Below are 22,828 nucleotides of genomic sequence, written 5' to 3' on the forward strand. Positions count from 1 at the left end.
GATTTGTGCTAGATAATTTCTCTTTCTCCTCCTAGCTCTGATATTTTCTGAAGCTAAACAGAGTTTTATGGAGACATCTCCGTGGGCAGGATAAAATTACAAACCAGAAGCCTAATAAGTACTTTCACTGTCTGTCTCATGAAAAATTAAGTAATTCTTTAGATGTAGGTAGATTAGAGGTCAATGGTCCCTTTCTGGTATTTTTTTAAGAGGAGGGGATGCATTAAGTAAAAGTGAAACATTTCAATAAATTCAAATGCTCTGCTTTTTGAAAAACAATGAAATATGTTAGGTAGGAAGCATAACTTGGTGTTAGAGCTCTAAACCAGGAACCTGAAGGCATTGAGCATGTGCTGCCTAGATTTGTTCAGTCCACTCATCTATTCAGGCCATATTCTTTTAGAAGAATTATAGTTTCATCCTCAATGTTACCTTGTTCTTTATTGGGCATTATTATCATGATAGAACTTCTTGGGGGGAAGTAGCAGTGAAACTGTTTTATGTACCCTATGAGCTACTGAAGGGAGTATTCAAGAAGCTAGTAACCATCACACTCCTAGAGAGCCCTAAGGCATAGGGAATCAGGTTTCACTATTAATCTACAATATCCATATTAGTCAACTCATTTGGAATCTGATGAAAAATTGCCCCATTACTTGAACAGAGCCAAATGGTCTACTAGATAGGATTAAATTTTCTCTTCCAGATCCATCCAGTATTTCATCAATCCTTGCTATAAGTTTACCTCAACCCTGATGTGTATATAACATATAAATATAAATAAGATAAAACAGTCATTTCAATAATATGGAAAAGATGATTACACATGAAATTGTAAATCTTTTATATGCAACTTATTACTCTTTTTAAAGATATTCCCCCTTTGTTTCTTCCTTTCCCCTCAGAGATAGCTACATTACACACAAATAAGTGTGTGTGTGTGTAAAATTATTCTACATATATTTTTTATTTATCAGTTCTTTCTCTAACGCAAATAACATCTTTCTTCATATAATTTCTATTTAATTTGAGTATTTATAATAGTCAAAATAATGTATTTCCTCAGTCATTCTTAAAATAATATTGTTATAACTGTTTAATGTATATAATGTTCTCTTGGTTCTTTCTATTTTGCTCTTTATTATGTCATGCAAGTCTTTCCATGTTTTTCTAAGATTTGATAAAAAATTGTTCAGAAAATTGGAAAGCAGTATGGCAGAAACTGGGCATAGATCAATGTCTTATACTATTTACCCAAATAAGGTCAAAATGGATATGACATACATATAGAGAGCTATTAAAAGAAAAGTAGAATAACATGGAATATTTTACCTATCAGATATATAGATAAATGGACAATTTATGAACAAACAACAGATAGAGAGCAAAGTTAGATGTAAAATAGATCATTTCAATTATGTAAAATTAAAAAAGGTTTTATACAAATAAAATAAATGTAGACAAGATCAGAAGAAAATCAAAAAAATTGGGAAGAATTTTTTTTTCAAGAAGGCTCTCAGAGCACTTTTATTAATCAATATTCAGCTAGGGGTTCAAGCTATAGGAGAAGACACTTTCACACAATCTCCAAGGAATAGCAGAATTATTGGCCTCCTACATAGATATGGAAGCCAGATGGTAGTTGCTCTCCTATGGAATCAAGTAAACCTCATGAGATCTAAGAAGGCATCATATAAGATAGATGGTGTCCATTTTTCATATCTTTTTCATATCTTTTCTATTGCAAAGGGGCAAGGAGTTGCCCTAGTATGTGTATTGGACTCATGTGTGACTTTTAATAAAAATGATTTCAAGGAGGCAGATTGCTTTAAACAAACTGTTGTTCCTCTAATTCTTTTATTGCATGCCTTCTGATCATCAAAATGACATCTAAAAATTGAAACATCATTTTGGCTCTTGATTTCACATTCCTGTTTTATCCCCTGGATTTGACTTTGATATTTTTAGAAATTGGTCCTTCAGGGCAGCTAGGTGGCGCAGTGGATAGAGCACCAGCCCTGAATTCAGGAGGATCCGAGTTCAAATCTAGTCTCAGACACTTAACACTTCTAGCTGTGTGACCCTGGGCAAATCACTTAACCCCAGCCTCAGGGAAAAAATAAATAAATAAAAAATAAATTGGTCCTTCACCTGAAAGAAATGCAAACTGTAGCTTGGTCCTAGGCAGCTAGATGGTGCAGGATATAGAGTACTGACCATGAATTCAGAAAGATTCCTGAATTCAAAGTTATCCTCAGACACTTAACTAGATGTATGACTCTGGATAAGTCACTTAAGCATGTTAGTCTGTTTTTCCTCTCTATAAAATAAATTGGAGTAGGAAATGATAAACCTCTCTGGTATTTTTGCTAAGAAAACCCCCAAATAAGACACAACTTAAAAACAAGCAAACAACTTTATGACTCCAGTCCTAGCATTTTATCCACCATGTCATCTAGCTACCTCAAATTTAAGTACTATTTTAGGACATCCTGGAGTTATTGCAGAGTTCTGGCACACTTGGCTTTGGACAATAAGTCCCGAATAAGGAAAAACAGTTTGTAATTTCTAGGGGTGATGTGTTATTCCTGAATCAGCATCATAAAGATTTCAGACACAAATCTATATGAATCAGCCTTTTTTGTATATTTCATTATCAGTACAGTCATGTAAGTGTCATGTCCTTTACAGGAATTTTTGGTTTCCCTTTTGGGTCTGAATAATTTAATAGTCTCTGTCCAAAGGAAATCACCATTTGCTTATTTCTACAGATTTAGGACATGTATACACAGCGTTGTCAGCTTTACTGTTCAACAAAGAAATGTGTACTTGTTCTAAAAGTATATCTGTAAGCTCATATATTCTAAAAATTCCTATCAGCTAATTTCTCCTTTTTGACAAGATTGTTAGTAGTTTTATTATAGTTGTTGCTGTTTTCATCATTCAGTTATCATTAACATAGTAGATCATGAATTACCGTATTAAATTTTAACAGGAGTTTATCATTTATATTGATTGTGTATTTAAATAGTTTCTGTTTGTGGGATTAGATGTCTTCAAAATGCTTTGATTTCATAATTTTTAATTGTCCCTATATAGCAAGAGTTGTTGACACTAGAATGTTATTAGCTTGATGGGTGGTGATGTTGCTAGATATGATTTTATAATCTTGTTTTGTGAGAGAATGTACAAATTATATTGAATACTTTTCTGATACTGGAGTCTTTAGGAAATTATAAAGTATTAAACATTTTTCTCTTTGGGAAATTATATTGTATTTGAACAAGGAAATATGCAGTCATTTTTATAGATCAATTATTTTACTTCAAAAGAATGAGTTGTTTCTTTTCTGTAACTCTACTTGCTTGAATGAATCAGATAACCAATTATTTATATTCAAAGATAGCATTGCTATTTTGAAATCTTTCTTTTCTTTGAGTATATGCCCTGATCATTAGAACTGACAGAAGTTCCTTCAAAAAGCTAAACAGATCAAAGTTGGCTTAGTTCACATTATTCTCTTTTGACTTTAAGGTAACATAGGAGAGTAATGTCTTTCTTTTTGGAAAGATGTAAGGGCCCTTTAAATGGGCGGACACAGTGCATCGGGATTGAGGCCCAGAAGTAATTTCTGTGGATATTAGGACTGCCCTTGGGCGGGATCCTGGCCATATTGAAATAGTTTTGTAATGGGTGACTCTCTCGCTGATTGGCTGTGTGTGTGACCTCACAGGCCCTATATAAGCCCACTGCAGGCAGCAACCGCCCTCTTTAACCTCCTGCTGTTCACCCTGGCTCCTAGCCTGGGTGGCCAAGCCAAGATGGGTAGCCGAAAGAGGTAAGGATTTTGGTAGTGAACACATGGGTCTTCTGACCAGGTGTTCACCAGGGAACCAACAAGTCAGGGCATCAGTTAGGGCATTATGTGAGTAGGTATAATAAAGGCTTTTAAGATTACATGTGGTTGTTCTTGAGTGCGCTACCGGTTACTAAGCTATAGATTCAAGAGATTGTGGCCAGAGACCTTAGAAGGCCTCAGAGGAGGCGAGCCAGGTAGAGCTCACACTGCAAAGGACAGTGGTCAAAGGTACTCTGGTGGGTCTAGGACAGACTAGTAATTGTAACTGCCAGGAGAGCACGTTACAGAAAGAGAGGTCCAATATTGCTTTAAACTTTTTTTCATGGCTTTACTAATATAATTTTAAATCTGATTAGATTTCAATTAGATTGTGTATGTAATTATGATATAAAGTGATAATCTATATAAATTTTTTAAAAATATGTTTCTATTTCTAATTGTTGATTATAAAGTTAAAGCTTAATTGATATTATTTTAATACTAAACATTTACAATTTCATATAATATTTTAATAAGTCTTTGGTCTCAATGATGGACTTTTCCCAATAATGTTCTCTTTTTCCTCTTCAACTTATGTCCCTGTCTTCCTAAAATCTTCCATAGCAGGTGTTCATCTGAGGGACAATGCATGAATACAAATCAAGCTGTCATTTGGTTATTACTCAGTCTTGCAATCTAACCAGTGCAACTTCATAATTATTAGTTTCTTACAAATTTGATTTTATCACATACACTCTAGCTAGTAACATGGAGACCAACATAGTTCCAGCAGGTTACAAATGTTTCTCTTATAAAAGATACCAAAACTAAAAAGAAAACTTTGCTTTTGTTTGTAGGTTATGTATTCTACATATTAGTATAGTCAAAAGGAATTTATAAAATTTGTTTTATATTTCAATTACTTTTAACCATTAACTCCAATCTATATTATTGCTTCACTTTCAAACTTCTAATGATACTTACTATTATATCATATATTTTTGGATTTTATTTTATATCTTATATTCTTCTTTAATAGGTATAGCTGAAGCTATGCCTTTCTTTTTTTGTTAAGCATCCTTTTTTGTCTCTTAAAGTTCTCATTGAACTTAGTAGGCATTTAGCAAGTGTTCAAAAATATTTGTTAAAAAGAATTGAATGTCATTTAGAGGTTTTAAAAATTACTTTTGTGAATAAAGCATTCATTTATTCTCTCTGACAATTATATGTTATTCAATGATGGGTAATTAAGGAATAGAATATACTTCAAGAATAGGAAAATGTGTTGTGCTTATAAGAAAATGGACTGAGTTATTTAATAAATACACTATCAAATGTACAGCTGAGCATCATTATATCTGAAATTACAGCTGTTCTTTTGTGATAAATTTCAGGAATTAATTGTAATGTACTTAAGGGTGGCAAAACTATGGTAAAATAGGAAAGAACATATAGAGATTTGTACTAGAGGATGTCATGTTTACACTTTCAGCTCTACCCTTAACTCAGTGTATAATTTTGTTTTCTTGTCTTTATTTTCTCATCTATAAAATGAGAGGTTTGAACTCAGTGATCTCTATGATCCCTTTCAATTCCAAGTCACTATGTGTATGTGACATTACTTTTCTACCATTGGGGAGCATATTTTAATAGTAAGATCTCAAATTTACATAACACCTGTAAGTTCATATAGTACTTTCCTCATAATAGACAATGAGTGATTTATTTTTAATTGTGCAAATAATAAATTCAAGCTCAAAAATTGGAAATGAGTGAAATTATAAATGATAGGGATGGAATTCAAAACCAGTTTTCCCAATTCTGAGATAAATCAATGCTTCCCATCCCACCTTACCCCCTTATTATGCTACATTGGTTTTTTCCAACTAGCGTTCCTCCTCTCTAACAAACTGGTAAAACAATGATAATATTAAGTGCCTAATATGCATTCAAGGGGAAAAATAATGATCATGAAGACAAGGAATTGTGAAGTGCTAGAGATGCTCTCTGTATGTGACTGCAGGAAATAAAAGTTGAAATTAGGGTACCAATTTTGTGAGCAGAATGATCACTAGGCAGACAACTACTAGCTCAGAATTTAAAGGCAGCTTGCAAAGTTGCTTATTAACAATAAAGTTAAGGGTGAGAATTGTGAATATTATTATTACCTCGATCAAACTGTTTTAATAGAGGAAAGTGTATGTGTGAAGAAGGAAGGCTTTTCTAAGGCTTATATAATGTGGTTACAGGTCATTTACTAAATGATGTTCATGTGTTAGCTTACCAAGTCTCTAATAGTGGATGAAACTGATAATTTAAGGTAGTTTTCACTTATTTTGGCTGATTTATAGCATCTTTATGTATTTTTGATTCTTTGACAAGTTAGAGAGATTTAGCTACATAAATATTTGTTAAAATCTTATTCATTTAGAAACCACTAGACTGGTATTTTAGGGGAGTTGGGGAGAGGCTATCTATGAATTATATGAAGGTGACTATAAAAAATATCACAATTTACATTTGCATTTCTCCAATTAAAATAGTTTACATATTTTAATCTCCATTGTCCATTTAATCTTTATTGTCATTCTTTTCCATAAAAATAAACTTATTATTTTTACTTATTAAAATGTCTTCTTGTTTTAAACATTGAGTTCCAAGTTTTCTCCTTCCCTCTTACCTCTTCCTTCCTCCATGTACTGAGAAGGCAAGCAAAATGACAATAGTAAAACATGTGAAAACATGTAAAACATTTCCATATAGCCATATCACAAAAAAGAAAAAAAAAGAAGGAAGGGAGAAAGAAAGGAAAGAAGGAAAAAATGAAGGAAAGAGGGAAAAAAGGAAGGAAGAAGGAAATAAATATACTTCAGTTTCTAGAGTTCACTTAGAGTGAACAGAATATTTTTTTAAAACATGAATCTTTTGTAATCTCGAATCATTGTATTGCTAAGAGGAGACAAGTTTTTCACAATTGATCATCATTACAATCTTACTGTTATTGTGCTCAATGTTCTCCTGGTCCTTCTCATTTTACTTTGCATCAAATCATATAGACCTTGCCATAGTTTCTCTGAAACTACATCCCACCTTGTCATTTCTTATAGCACAATCTGAGACAATAATATGTGGCAACTTGTTCAATCATTCTCCAATTCTTTATCGCCTCAAAAAGAGGTGTTATAAATATTTTTGGACATGTTCTTTCCTTTTTCTTTGATCTCTTTAAAGTATAGACCTAGTGGTAGTATTCCTAAGTCAAAAGGTACATATAATTTTATAGTCCTTTGGGCTTCAGAATGATTGGGCCAACTTACAATTCCACCAACAATATATTAGTGTACCTATTTTCCCTAATCTCCTCTATAATTTGTAATTTCTAATTGGTATGCGGTGGTAATTCAGTGATGTTTTAATTTGCGCTTCTCTAAACAGTATTTAAGGCATTTTTCATGAGTATAGAGAGTTTTTATTTCTTCTGAACACTACCTGTTCATATCCTTTGAACATTTATCAATTGGAGGATGGCTTTGCATTTCTCTTGTATATTTATTGATTTTCTGAATAGACAAAGGTTTTTAAAAGTTACGTAATATACACCTACATTTATTCAATTTAGAATTTTCAAAAATGTAGACAGGTTCTACTAAGTTTTTTTTTCTGTACTTATAATCAACCAACATGAACTTATAAAATAGCTACTATGTGTAGGGTACTTCATGCCCATGTTCCTCTTGTTTGGGATTACCATAATTACCTGTATTCAATGTAAGGGTAACATATAAATTGAAGCACATATCAGTCTTTAATAGGCAGGATCCCTAAATCAAATGACAAACTAGTTTATTGGAACTGAAAAATAGAATTTATTAGGTGGAAATTTCTAGCAAAAGAATAATTTTCACTTTGTACCACTCAGCCAAGTATTCTATAGACTCATCCTAAAGTTAAATATGTATATGATGACTTAGGGAAGGGTTAAGCTTCAACCATCTACCTTATATCATGGATAGAAGAATTCCTGCCTAAATTCTTATTGCTTCATCTTCCAGAAGATTATTGCTTGCTGGTTCTCATTTCTATCTCCTGAAGATGCTTTGTGAGTCCCCAGAATTTTATTTCTGTGTCATTTCACCCTAAAATTGCATCTGCTTAAGCTGGGAAATTTTGGCTCACTGCTGTACTCTTCCTCTATAAATTGCACTCTGCTCAACTTCTCCCTCTGTAGTCCTCATAGTCCTACTCTCTGCCTCCATATCTTCTTTCCTCTGAACTTTCTGCCCCTTTGTGTTTACCACTATTGTTATAAAGATCATTTGGGGAAGAAGAGATCATGCTTTATGAAGATCAGGAAGAGGTTCACATAACAAATAGTACTTGAATTGAATCTCGAAGGAAGATTGGAAAAGACTGAATAGGATATGACCAGTGAAAGATAGAGAGCTATTTGTGAGGAACAGTAAATATAAAAGCTACTTTGATTGGACCATCAGGTACATGAAGAGAAATAAATGATAAAAATATGAAAAGATTGGAAGTAACCAGATTGTTAGGAACTTTAAATGGAGAAAAGAAGAGTGAATATTTTATCTTAGAGCCAATAAGGAGCCACAAGTGTTTATTGTATAGGGAAGTGATATGATCAGATCTATGTTTCAGGAAATTACTTGTTAATTTATTGATGATATTTTAATCTAGAAGTATCTTTTTTTTCCACTAAGGAAAAAATGGAAATGGTGTTAGACTAAAATATTAAATGGCTATCTCATGGAGCTATATTTAATTACTAGCTATGCTCCAGCCTCTAAAATCCTTTTGTCTTGGTGCTGGAAATCATCCAAAGTAATTTCTAAGAAATTCAGCCAAAGTACTTTAAAATGGTACTTCAGTGTTTTTATAAGCCACAATTTGTTTTGCAAGTGCATTTTCCAGGAAAGGGATTAAATCCTAACAGGCAATATAGATAAGCAACAAATCCTCCTGAATATTGTATCTCTGTAGAGTGGTAGAGTAGGGAACCCATAATCTTTGTTTCTGACATGTGTGGGTCATTATAAAGAAAAATTATTTGCTTATAGTCTATTAAAATGTTACCTTATAAAATATGTACATAATTTCTAGGAATATTATTTAAACAGTATGAAAACCTTTAGTCACTGGCCATTATTCTTGAATTTCAAGATTTTCATTGTTTTTATAGAAAAACCTGGACTCTGTGGGGAGTAATCAATACTTGAAGGCCAGCCTGCTCCTATAAAGAATGTGAATGAATATAACATGGTGTATCTGTAAAACATATTCTCTTCTGGCTACATTTTTCATTCTAAGTGAATTATTCTGTTTTGAAACTAAAGCTAAAGGCTTTAATTTATTCTTAATCTCTTCTCAATCTTTTATTGCAGGCATACTACTGATTATATGTGCATTTGGGACATAGCAATATGACAGTGAAAAACAGACCAATTCTTGAATTGGAAGACCTAGATTCAATTCTGACCTCTGATGCTTATGACTTTAGAGACTTTAAGTCATTCCCCTAAACTCATTGAATCTCAATTTCCTATAGTATAAAATTAAGGAGTTCAACTAGATGATCTCTGGTATCCATTCCAGATCAAACCCTTTGATCCTCTGATTTTTTTTTCTTTGCCCACAAATACCTCAGCGTTTCTTTTTCTTGTATGCTTAATCTAAGGGAATGTGCTTACATAAATTTGGCTATTATAAAATGTTGCTAATTGAACAAGAAATGACTGAGAAATGCAGAAAAGAATTGTGTCAGGTCTTTCAAAAACATACAGTACAGTATAATAGATAGATGCTTAGGCTTGGAGTCAATTCAATTCAGTTTAGTAAACATTTATTAACTACCTACCATATATCAAGCACTTTGCTAAGCATTAGAGATATAAATAAGAAAAAGAAAGTCTCCCTGACCTCAAAGAGCTTACAATTTAATGGGGAAAGACCCCACATCAAATATACAAAAGAAAGCTTAAAATGTTGGGAAGAATGTTTCATCCCAGGCATGATGATGGTGGAGGGGAATATAAGAGAGAAGCTGATGAGAAATGCTTGGGCTATGAGGCCGGTGAACTCTTTTTAAATGGAAGCTGTAGGAGAAGTACTTTGTTCCATCTGCCAGCCCTCCAATCAAAGAGTCAGAGACCATTCAGGGTATTGAGGAAACGTGAGTGCTAAATGCAGTCTCCACCCAGGATGATGAGTTAGTTTTCAAGTGATGAGTTTCATATTGAAAGCAATTTCCCTAAGCAATAAGCTTATGACTTATTTGTTTCCCTGTACTTCCCCTCCCCTCAGGAGAACTTGCTTATTTTTCTTCCTTTGCTATGGCTACATTTTCTGCATCTGGAGGCTTCTTATATTACTTAATTTGGTTAGAAGCAAGGTCAGTGAACCCTGGATACCTTTCTACCTTACCATCTGCCCAGGAATCCTCCTCACTCTGAGTTATTTTATGAAACACAGCACCCTTATCAGCTTAAAATATCTTAACCCTGGAAATTCAGATGAACAAACAAACAAAAAACAACAGACATTTCATAGTTTCTTCACAGATTTGTGTTTGGTCCTCATGTTTTCACTTTCAAATGGAAAGGTCCCATGATTTTTAGGGTACAACAGCAATAATGCTTCTTCTTAAATGCCATTTCCACTACTGAAATCATATCAGTTTATGAAGCTGAACCATTTGATAAATTAAATAGTTCCTAACCTCAAGGAATTTACATCCTATTGGGAAAGATAATTTGTATCTATACAAACATATAAAACAAATATAAAGAGGATAAATGTAAGCATTTGGGGAAATCAGGACAAGTTTTATATGGAAGATATTTCCTAAGTTATGTCACTTGAGAACATACCTGAAGCTGAAAAAAAAAAAAAAAGTTTTAGAAAGAAGTTTATCAGGCAGAGAGGATGACCATTATAGGTGGCCTGTTCCACCAAACCTCTACGAGTTGAAAATTATATTAGGCTCAAACAAAGGAGCAAGCAAACAGTCATCTAATTGACCAATACAAAGGCATTGTCCATATAAGACACATAAGTTACTTGAAATGTATAATGGGAAGAAACTCCTTACATTACTTGTAAAGATTTCCACTGCTAAAATCACATCAGTTTCTAGTATTGAACCAGTTGACAATAGCACATGAAACAGTTTCTTATGTCTTACTAAAACCAATATTTGGCTCCCCTGGGAAGTTTTTGGGGTCAGCATAACCTGGACATTCTGAGTTAAACATTAAATGAATTTGTTCTCTAAGCAACAAATCTGATTTCTCAGCCAAGCAGGGCTAGATTCAAACAATGTTTCAAACAAAGTTTTCCTATAATTTCCTCATTTGGAGCTTTTAAAAACCCAACACTGCTGTTATCAGTGAAAACATAGTTACAGAAGCAGAGAATTAAGTTAAAATTTCAAAGGAAGTTCATTACTTCCCAAATCAGATAATGCACAAATTTCACTGTTTATTTTATCAAAAACTTGATAGAGGGCAGCTAGGTGCGCAGTGATTAGAGCACCAGCCCTGAAGTCAGGAGAACCTAAGTTCAGGCACTTAACACTTCTTCACTGGGTGACCCAAGGCAAGTCACTTAATTTCAATTGCCTAAGTAAAAAAAAAAAAAAAAAAAAAAAAGAATTTCTTCAAGGAATGATAGGGACCCATTCTGGTGGCAGTTCATAGTCAGAGAGATCAAATTGGGTAAGCATCAGGGGCTGTAAGTCAGGAAAATTAGATAAATGCAAACAAATGCAAAAGCACAACAGATAAGACCAAAATCACAAGACAGGAAGATTCCTAGTCATTGAAAGAACACACAAGTATATGTGACACAAGTATAACAAAAAAAAGTTTAAAAAAATTCAGTCTCATGTTTTCTTTGGTGTCATAAAAGTTGAACAAATTTAGTTAAGCCAAACCATAATTTCATGTGTCCTGTAAGGAAACAAATCCATTTAAACAGATTCTATAAGTCAGGTTACAGATTCAACTACATTTAATCATCTTGAATCTTAGATGTTCCAGGTAATTATCTGACCCTTGGAAATTCTGGAATAGACCTCATTCCCATGACAATTCTAAAGGACTGCTTCTATTAAATTTGGTTTTCTGGGTACTAGTTTATGTGGTAAAAACCAGTTCAAACCTTATAGAGATAATCCTATTCTTATCCTTTTTTCATTGTTTTTGATAAACTTTTCTTTTTGGGATCTCTTTCAGGAGGTGATTGATGGATTTTACTTTCTTGTTTTAGGATATCAGGGTAATTTTCCTTGATGATTTCTTGAAAGAGTTGTCCAGGCTGATTTTTTTTTTGAGCATGGCTTTCAGATAGACCAGTAATTTTAAATGATCTCTTCTGGACTTATTTTCTAGGTTAATTGTTTATTCAATGAGGTAGTTTACATTCTCTTCTTTTCTTTCATTTGCAATTTATTTGACTTATTCTTGAGATCTTTGAGTTATCTGCTTCATTTGTCCAAATCTAATTTTTAATGAATTATTTTCTTTGGTTACCTTTTTTTTACTTCCTTTTTCATTTGGCCAATTCTACTTTGAAATGAGTTATTTGATTCAATGGATTTTTTTTCATATCACCAAATCTAATTTTCATGGAATTGTTTTCTTCAATCAACTTTTGTGCTTCCTTTTCCAAGCTGTTGACTTTTTTTTCCTCCAAGATGTTGACCTTTTTTTTTCTATAATTCTACTGGTCTCATTTCTTTTCCAAATCCTTTTTGAGATCTTCCAAGAGAACATTTTGAACTTGAGATCAATTCATATTTCTCCGTTTGAGGACTAACACGGACATATTTTGCCATTGCTGTCCTCTTCTGGATTAGTGTTCTGATCTTCCCTGTCACTGTAGTAGCTTCTATGGTCATGGCCCTCTCTGCTTTTTTGCTTGTTTTTAAAGTTGAATTCTGCTTCTAGGACACAGGGGAGATTGTCCCAAGGTTCTTTTGTAGGAGGACAGAGGTCTCTCACTGGGATTCTGTGCTGAGGCTGGAAGTGCCAACAGTTTTCCTACTGTGCTGGGCTGTCCTGGCCTAGGCCAGCCTATTGTGCCAGGGTTTGGGGGCTCATAATTTGCCTTCTCTACATGATTTGGAGATCTCATAGCTGGCCTGCTAAATTACTGCCCAACTGAGTTAGAACAAAGGGAGCTTTGCTGATAGTCTGTAGACCCCATATGGGTTTTCAAAGGGTTGAGTATGATGAATGACTGAACAATAACAATTCATTCATCTAGCTCTCTATTTATATCCTAATTGTTAGAGAAAACAATCTAATTTTTATTGCTTTCTAGAATTAAAAACTTCTATACTGTTAAAATATAAAATTTTCTATAAAATTAAAAAAGTAAAACTTTTATATCTTTGTCACATCACATCTTTGTTCTATCTTCCTTATTGAGAATATATATATATATATATATATATATATATACATGTATACATACATATACATGAATACAATCCATATAATTTATCAAGGAAAGAACTTGCACATATTTAACCTACATTAGATTACTTACTGTCTAGGGAAGTGGGAGGTAGGGAAGAAGAGAGAAAAATATAGAACACAAGGTTTCGCAAGAGGGAATGTTGAAAATTTTTGCATGTATTTTGAAAAATAAAAGGCTATTATAATGATATACTTTAAGAACTTAGTCATAAACTTGAACATATAACTATTAATGAATATAAATTCAAAATAGAAAAAATTAAAACCATAATAATAATTCAGAGATGTTGAGTATTGCAGCAACTCCTCTCTCTCTCTCTCTCTCTCTCTCTCTCTCTCTCTCTCTCTCTCTCTCTCTCTCTCTCTTCTCTCTCTCTTTCTCTCTTCTCTCTCTCTTTCTCTCTTCTCTCTCTTCTCTCTCTCTTTTTCTCTCTCTTCTCTCTCTCTCTTTCTCTCTCTCTCTCTATATATATATACATATATATATATTTACATATATATAATCTTTTACTATTTATCTGACCTAATTTGCAATGAAAGAAACAAGGGACATGATTATAACAATATCAAAACTGTGCCTTCAAAGGCACAGTCTGACCTGATATCAGGAAAAGGAACCAGGAAAAGTTTCCTTAGCTCTGTTTGATTCCAGGTAATAGCCATGGTTAACATTTATTTTGGAACAAACAATTATTCAGCAAAATTTTATGTTATTCAAAAGCTATCAGAGTCAAACTCAGACTTAATCAAGTGGGAACTTTCCTGTTCAGAAAAGAAATAGCACAATGGGAAAAGTGGGTTAAAAGGATCCTACCAAAGCATTTGCAATGTCCTGCTCTCAATGTTCTTGTCACAGTCAGCCATCTATAACAGTTCTCAGATTACATTTTCTTTGAATAGGACATGGCATTTCCCTTGAATGGTGGACTATTGACTTAATGACAATTCAGATAAGCATACCTGAAATCAGAACTGAGAATAATATCAAATTACATTCTTGAGAAATTTTACCTTAAATAATATGTTTCATTAATTATATTTTAGGGCTAGTTATAATTATTATTATTTTCTCATGTTTTGCAATAACAGTTAACAATAAATATGTGAAAGGTCTTGTGTTATTCATATTTTTTAGCCTAAATCCATCCTGGAACTTAATCACAATACAATAAAAATTAGAAACCCAGCAAAAACTAAATGTTTAAGATTTTTAAGACAGAAAAGCTTATTGACTGTCAGACAACATTACCCCACTCATAGGGAACAGCCAATGCCATGATGAAAGATGGAATATCACAAGAGATGAAAAGAAGGCCAATCTTGCTGGTCATAGAGTGCAGAAGGAAAATAATGTCTAATAGCCTTTAAAGAAAAATGGATGGATAGCAGAACTGTGAAGGACTTACCAAACTATACAAGGGAATTTTTATTTTACTTAAAAGACAGTAAGGCGTCATTAGTGTTAATTGGTAGATAGGGGAAGAAGTAATATGATCAGATCTGAGGTTAAGGAAAATAAATAGCAGTTTATTGGATGATCCAGAATGGTGAAAGACAGGGAAGGTGAGTAAAGAGAAGTTACACTTGAGAGACATTGTCAAAGAAGAGAGTAAAAATGACAATTGTCAATCAATCACCCTGGAATGAGCCAAAGCTGGAAACTCCAGAGACTGGGAGAATAGTGGTAGTTTTGACAGAAAGGGAGAGATTTTTGGAAGAGAGAAAAGTCTAGGATCAAACAAAATGATTGCGTGTTTATGTATATAAAGAGAAGGATTGAGGTAATTTGGGGAAGATCCTCATGGTTTTGATCTGGGGAAAAAAAAAAAAAAAAAAGCTCTTCAAATTTTGAAAACTTCGTGCCTTCCTGCTTCACTTCTTGCTTCTCATGACCTTTCCTTTACACATGTTTTTGACCAATGACATGTGGCAAGGGGAGTGGTCAAGGAGGGCTTGAATCTTTCCCCCAAAAAAGCTGCTTAAATCTATTGAACAAATCCATTGAAAAAATGATTTCAAGGAATATACATATTTATCTTTATATTGAGATGTATATCTCAAAAATATCATAGCAAATGTATATATGTGATTGAATGTGTTTGATATATCAACATTTGATCATATAAAATATATAGATGTGTACACATGTACAAGTGTGAATATGTTTATATATAAATCAGCTTCAATGTCACAAAACATGCCTAAATTCTGCTGGAGATTGGTTTCAACTGCTATGTGTTGTAGCCAATTTTCTAAGACTACACTGCGGAGTAGATGGTGATTTGTGCTGGTAGATGGAGTTCATCTGAGAGTTCTATATTATCAATGAAATCATAGTTTCAGATTCTATTCATACAATAATAGTAATTATGCCAGCAATAATAAAATTTGAACCAATAAATAAATGATGCTTTGTAGGTATGTAAGTGCATACTCTTATTAATGTTCTTTGTAATCTTAGAAACAGTAATAAATTGCTACTTTGCACTCTTTATAAAAAAAAACAAAACATGAACATTTGAAGTAATTCCAAGGCATTTATAAAATGAAACTTTCTCTTTTTGTTTTTTAGACTAAGATGCTTAGTAAAACAGTTGGAAAAAGGTGATATCAATGTTGTGGACTTAAAGAAGAATATCGAATATGCAGCATCGGTGTTGGAAGCTGTTTATATTGATGAAACGAGGTAAATCTTCATTTCTCTGCCCATTCACATAAAAACACCTTGGATATAGTATATCCTGGCCAGAATACCTTTTAGAGATATAAAGTTTCTGCAGCTAATAAATGATACAAAGATCATTTCTCCTACTCATGTATATGAAAATGGATAACTCATCACTAATCTTGCTGAGCCTATTTCATCACCTATAAAATGAAGATGATATCTGTAATAATTTTTTCACAGAGTTCTTGAGAAGCTTACATGAGAAAATGTATATAAAGTCTTCTCAACCTTTAAAGCCTTATATAATGATTGTTATTTTGATTATAAACCCCAACTCCTGAACTTATTTTTTTCAAAATTGTAAATTTTTTTCAAGTCAGACATTTCTTAATTTTAAAAGTATTCCTATGAATCTATGCCTAATGTTAAAGAGTTTGTTCTTTAATGTAAAGAGAAAATATTTTGCAATAATTAAAGTTTCCTTAAAGTAAAATTGGGATATCTTGTAAAGTATAGAGTTTCTTTTTACCATAGACATTTAAGCTGAGATGAAGTAGAAGATTCTTTTTAGAAGAATTTTAGGCTGAAGAATGTCTGAAGTATCTTTCAACTTTGGCATTCATTCTTTGATGTTATAGATTATGGTCAGATAGATTATGTATTATATATATAATCTATATATACATATGGAGAGAGCATAGATTCTATAATTTTATGCATCTGTCACATAAGACTTTAAAACATGTTTCCTCTGTTTACATCAAAATGAAAAAAACAGCTTAAATAAGAGTTGTTTCAGCCAATTCATTTTTTAACACCTCAAAGAAGAGAAACAAAAGTGTTTTCTTTTAGAGGCATGAAAACCAAGGATGCTATAGATAGGTAGATTCAAAGATCTGGGATAGGAAGCAGATTGGTCTCCCTTCTCTACTAACCAAGCTTTTCTCCATAACTACATCTGCATTATAAACCCCAAATGTCTACCATACGGTTCTTTCACTTTGTGTTTAGTGAATGAGGTCTTGTCCCCAGACATAGGTATAACGGGGCTGCTACCTTCTGCCTAGGTTCAAAGACAAAGATAGATCCAAGTAGATGTGTATATGTCTAGCCTTACACCTCGGAAGATAATACATCATCCAATACACATACAGTAGTGGGGAGGAGGGTATGGACAATGACTTCCTCTTCTTTGTCCCTATTATGGTTTAACAGGCTTGCTTTCTCCTCTTCCCACACTTCAGAAGGACCAGGAAGCATAGTGTCTGGGGGAAGCAGAAGCCAATGGCCGTATGCTCTGTGCCCTGTCCCATCCTATTTCTGATGTCAAGACACCAGGATGTTTACTGGTTCTCTAGCTGCTCCTCTAAACAAACCTTCCCGAACCTTCTTTCTGCTATAGCAGGGAAGTCCTAGGATGTTGTAGGGCTTGGATAGGGAAAGTAGTAGAAAACCTAAGATCTCAAACAGGCTTGCCCTTTGGTGATGGAACAGCTCCATTTTTTTTCCTCTTCTCTTCCTCAGTAACATAGTGGAATTTTAATAGATAAGGGTTTCCTACACCTGCCCCGGCTTGTTTTGTTGAGATCTCTGAATGGTTAGCATTACCATAAATCTTTATGTAAGTTAAGTACCCTCCCAGATTCCTCAATATAACCTCAAAATCATTAAGACTTACCCTTTCATTTCACTCAAGCATTTATCTGTTAGGTCTAAGCCTAGACTCTTCTAAGTATATAAATTATGGTTTAAATTTATGCCATTTTCTATTTAGGGAAAATGGACATTGTTCTAGCAGGAGAAAAAAAAACAAACTACTTATATATTCCTGACCAAAGCAAGTGGATTAGTGAGTTGAGAGCTGGTTTCACATTCTGGAAAATATAGGCTCAAACTGCATTCTTGACACATATTGTGTAACCCTGAGCAATCACTCAGTCTTAGTTGATACTAACCAAATGTGCATTGGTAGAAAGAGTCTCTTAACTTCAGAGTTAAGTAAAGAGAAGGGTCAAACTCTCTGTACAAGAGTGCCAGAACTCCCAAGAATAGTCCAAACCAGATTAAAATGGAAATTGAAAATGTTAAAAAATAAATAAATAAAAATACAATATAACATAGATAATGTTAATTTCTAATTTTCTAAGTCAATATGCAGTCTGTAGGGATATGGTTCAATTTGAGATTGATACCATTATCCTAATCTACAGAAATTACATGTTTATACTCTATTTATGAAAAAGCTATATTAATCTCAGGGAAAGCCCGTTGGAATTCATGTCCTACCCCAACATCCTCAGAGCACCCCAACTTAAGTTCAAAAAAGGATAATGCCTCTAAATGTTTTAAATGTTCCCCTACTTTTTAAAGTAACAAAAATTCTTCCAAAATAACTATTACAGGTGAAATTAATCTCATAAAAAGGATATAAGTAGCAACCAGATTTTACATTTTTAAGTATAGTCAGGAAGAAAAAAAAATAGCATTGATTGCTTTGGGTCAGCGGCCAGAAAGGATAGATTTTTGTGTATTCTTTTGTCTTTTCTTCCATCAAATGAGTATAAAGGAAAGATTTGGAAATGAGTATCCCATAGTTCAACTGAAAAATTTGGATTCTTGGAGATAACTCTCTTAGTAGCTACCAAGGGAAAATATATAATGTTTAATCAGGCCAGGAAGTTTAAAAATTGCCAAAATGCTGGTCAGCTCTTGTTAATTTTTGACTTTTCTATCTATTCTGATTTCTAATGACTACTATTCTATAACAATGGCTTGCAAGAATCTCAGAATATACAGGCTAGACAGAAGAATATGACAGAAAATATGGACTGACAATTAATTTGTGAAATTATTAAATATCAGCAGGCATACCCAGTTCTTTGTATACTCATTGGGAAAGACAACAATTGGCAGTGGGATATGATGTGGCAATCACACCTTATTAACCACAAAAGGCTCAAAGGAAAGGAAAAGAGACCTATATTTAAACATTTTTTCTGGTAGCAAAGAATTGGAAATTGAGGAGACACTCATTAACTGGACAATGGCTGAACAAGTTATAGTATATAAATAAATATAATGACGTACAACTGTACTATAAGAAATGATAAGAAGATGGTTTAAGAAAAATCTTGAAAGACCTCTGTGAACTGATGAAAAATGAAGTGGATAAAACCAGGGAATCACTGTACTTAGTAAAAGCAATATTTTAATAATCAATACAATGATTCAAAACATTTCCAAAAAACCCATGATAAAAAATGCTATCCACCTCCAGAGAAGGAATTGATACATTTAGTGCAAATTGAAGTATAATTTTCTCACTTTAGTTTTCTTGGTTTTTTTGTGTTATGGCTATATGGAAATATGTTTGGCATGATTTCACATGTCGAATTGATACCATGTTTCTTGCTTTCTCAGTGGGTTGGGGAGATGGAGAAAATTTAGTACTCAAAGTTTTGTAAAAAGACAAAGTTAAAAATAAATAACACATTTGAAATAAACATTTTTTAAAATAACTGCAAAGGGTGTGAGGGTGAATAGCACAAAAAATACAGAGACAAGTTACAAAAAGTGAGAATTCAGAGGCAGACAGTGCAGAAATGAGATGGTGATGAGATGGTGAAAGGAGGCAGGCAGCGTGAGAAAGAGGATGAGAAAAAAATGAGTCACTTATATAACAGTAGGTTAGAGTTGGGAGCACTTGAGCACTATGGACTTTTAGGAGATGGAAGAACACTCACAGGGAAAGAGTTTGAAGTCTCATTTTTATAGCTGTTTTTGTTTTTTCCTGGAAATTGACCAACTCTTGTCTGTGCCACCTTATGGTTAGTTCATTAACATATCCATATTATCTCGAAGTTATCAATAAAACTTCAAAGTTGTCATCTAAATGTCTTTAACACCTTTTTTATATTCTGCTGGCTTGAAGCTAGGGGAAGTCTGGATTTTACTTGGGATTTACATATCCTAGGAACAGAACCCTGGCAGCAGTGTCTAGAAGGATTCTTCTGATTCATCACATATTACCAGAATGTGAATTTTGGGAATGAAACAGTTTGTAAATTATGCACCTTTGATTTTTAGGACATGATTTCCAGGTTTCCCTTATTTCCTGCTATTGCAGGAAAATTGTTTATACTGGCTACTTATGAACTTGCTATATTGAGTAAAAGAGACGGTGATCATAAGAATCAGAACAAGGTATGATTTTAACACTGGATGCATTTCTCAAACTCCTTAATCATTATGTGTTTCTGTGTGGCTCTCCCCATGGCATTTTTTCCAGCTTCTCTTTCCTATAATTTATAATTTCAGGGACAAGTTTAAAACATCACCAAACTAAAGTGAAGCTGAGGATTCAACTTATCACATATAGTTTAAGAAGGGGACCCACAATTCCATTCACCAGGATATCTCATGATTTGGTTTGAAATAAGAGGCAATTCAAATATTAGGAAATATCAGAATTGTAGAAAAAAGGAGATATTCAGCACCACCTTACCCAGAACCTTTTGTGAGAGGAGATTGTGAAATACAACAAAGCTTGATTCTATAGATATTGTTCACCATAGGAGCCAAGGATACTGGTTAACCTGCCTTTCTTGGCATCACATTTGCATCAGTGGAACCATAGCTACTTTCTTCATATCTTTTGTTGAAAGCCCTTTAATTTCAATGATATTCAAAGAGGGAAACCACTTCTTGGCCCATCATAGTTGCAATTTTTAACAAATATAATAGTTTTGTACTTTCCATTATTCACTTAGGGATATATGATATAAAGCTTATTATAAAAAGAGGTAAAATAAAAAATAGTACTTGTTTTCATTCATAATCATACTGTGTTAATATCAAAAGGTATCTTAGATTGTTTAATTTAACCTCCTCATTTTTAGTGGAAGAAACTAAGATTCAGTCAGTAACATTTATTAAGTACCTACTAGGTGTCAGGAACTGTGCTAAAAACTGAGAATACAAAGAAAGGCTTATGACCATCAGTTCTTGTTCTCAAGAAGCTCATAATCTAAAGTGGAAATAAAATATAAATAGCTATGTACAATTAAACAATATCCAGGACAACATGGAAATATTAGAGAGAAGGAAGTAGCAGTGATGGGGAAAAAGAAAGAGTTCTTGAAAAACATGAAACTTGCTAGATCTTGAATGCAAGAGGAAGAGGAGATGACATTAATCAGAACTAAACTATAGAAAAATCATTTTGACATTTGAATGGAAGATGAACTGCAGTGGGGAAAAACTTGAGATAGGCAGTCCTACTGTCATGCTATTAAAATAATCCAAGTATAAAGTAATGAAAGCTTGGATCAGAGTTATGGGTATATAAGAGGAAAGAAGGGGATTATTAAAGAGATTATGGAGGAAAAATCAATAGGCCTTGATGAGAAATTGGCTATAGGAAGTGAGTAAGGAGTCAGAGATGACAATTAAGTTATGAGTCTGGACAACTAGGAAAATGGTGGTGAGAAGTTTGGAAGAGAAGAGGGATTTGTAGAAAAGCCAATAAGTTCAATTTTGGACATTTTGAGTTTAAGGAAATATAGTTTGAGATATGTAATAAGTAGATGGAAATTTGAGATTAGACATCAAAAGAGTGGAAAAATGGATAAGCAGACTCAAGAATTGTTAACATAGAAATATTTAAAACCATGGGATAATGAGATCAAGTGAAATGGTTTAGGAGGAGAAAAGGAAAGGGCTCAATATTAGGCTCTATGGTATTATAACCCTGTGGTTAGCAGACATAATTTAGATGAAGATCTAGGAAGTAAGTCTGGGAAAGAGTAGTCAGATAGGAGGAGAACTAGGAGAGATTGGTGTCCTGAAATCCTAAAGAGAACATCAAGGAAAAGTTGACCAATAGTGTCAAATGCTGCACAGAGATCACAAGAAGAATTAAGAGAAAATAACATTAGATATGAAAAGAACATTGGGAATTTTGGAGAGAGCAATTCAATTTTAGTTGAATGATTTGGTCAGATGCCAGACTGTAGTGAGTTAAGAAGAGAGTCAAAGGGAAGGAATTAGAGACACCTATTTTAGATGGCCTTTTCAAGAAGTTTAGCCACAAAAGGGAGGAGAAATATAGGATGATATCTATCAAGGATGCATGGATCAAGTAAAGGTTTTTTGAATATGGAAGAAATATTGATATGTTTGTAGTCAGTAGGGAAGTATCCAATAGACAAGAAGAAATTAAAGATAAGTGAAAGAGTGGGGGGGTAATCTAGATAACATAGAATGGAATGGGATTACTTGTGTATGTAGAAGCATTTTCTTTCATAAGGAAGCATTCTGTGAGACTGGGATAAAGGAGAAGAAAGTGGCAGAAAGTATCTGTGTGATGAGAGATAAGAAAGAGGGAGAAGAAAGAGCTTTCGATGAAGGTCTTCAATTTTTTCAGTAAAATCAAAATTCTCATCTGAGAAGGTGGAAGGGAAAGAGAAACATGGGAAGTTTGGAGAGGGATGAAAAGATCTGGAAGAGTCCTGTGGTGAATGGGATAGTAAATTAAATAATTAGGGAAGTATAAAAGGATTTTTGTAGCAGTAATGGCTCAATTGAGCTTATGTAACCATGATACCTAGATCCACTACAAATTTATATTACATAATTTCAACTGGGAAAGAGACGTAAAAAAATAGGAAGTATGTTACAGTAAAAAGAGCATTAGATTTAGAATGAGAAAATGATACTTTGGGTCCTGGCTTTTCAATTTAGTTTCTGTGTGACCATGAGCAAGTTACTTAAGCTGAATCTCATTTTTTTTCCTGTCAACTGAAAATAACATTCCTAATACAA

The 22,828-nt window shown here is 33.4% G+C and overlaps 1 protein-coding gene across 4 annotated transcripts in view; it reads left to right on the forward strand.

Annotated features, from left to right (window-relative positions):
* The window catches only part of PDE1A (phosphodiesterase 1A), a 461,201-nt gene that overhangs the window by 272,566 nt on the left and 165,807 nt on the right, over positions 1–22,828 (forward strand). For all 4 annotated transcript variants that reach the window (XM_074302943.1, XM_074302946.1, XM_074302947.1 and 1 more), the window contains one exon: positions 15,911–16,024. In XM_074302943.1, the coding sequence (XP_074159044.1) occupies positions 15,911–16,024 (114 nt within the window). The remainder of the gene's footprint in view (positions 1–15,910; positions 16,025–22,828) is intronic.

The sequence above is a fragment of the Sminthopsis crassicaudata genome, chromosome 3 (genome assembly GCF_048593235.1).
Source record: "Sminthopsis crassicaudata isolate SCR6 chromosome 3, ASM4859323v1, whole genome shotgun sequence".
Lineage (NCBI taxonomy): Eukaryota > Metazoa > Chordata > Mammalia > Dasyuromorphia > Dasyuridae > Sminthopsis > Sminthopsis crassicaudata.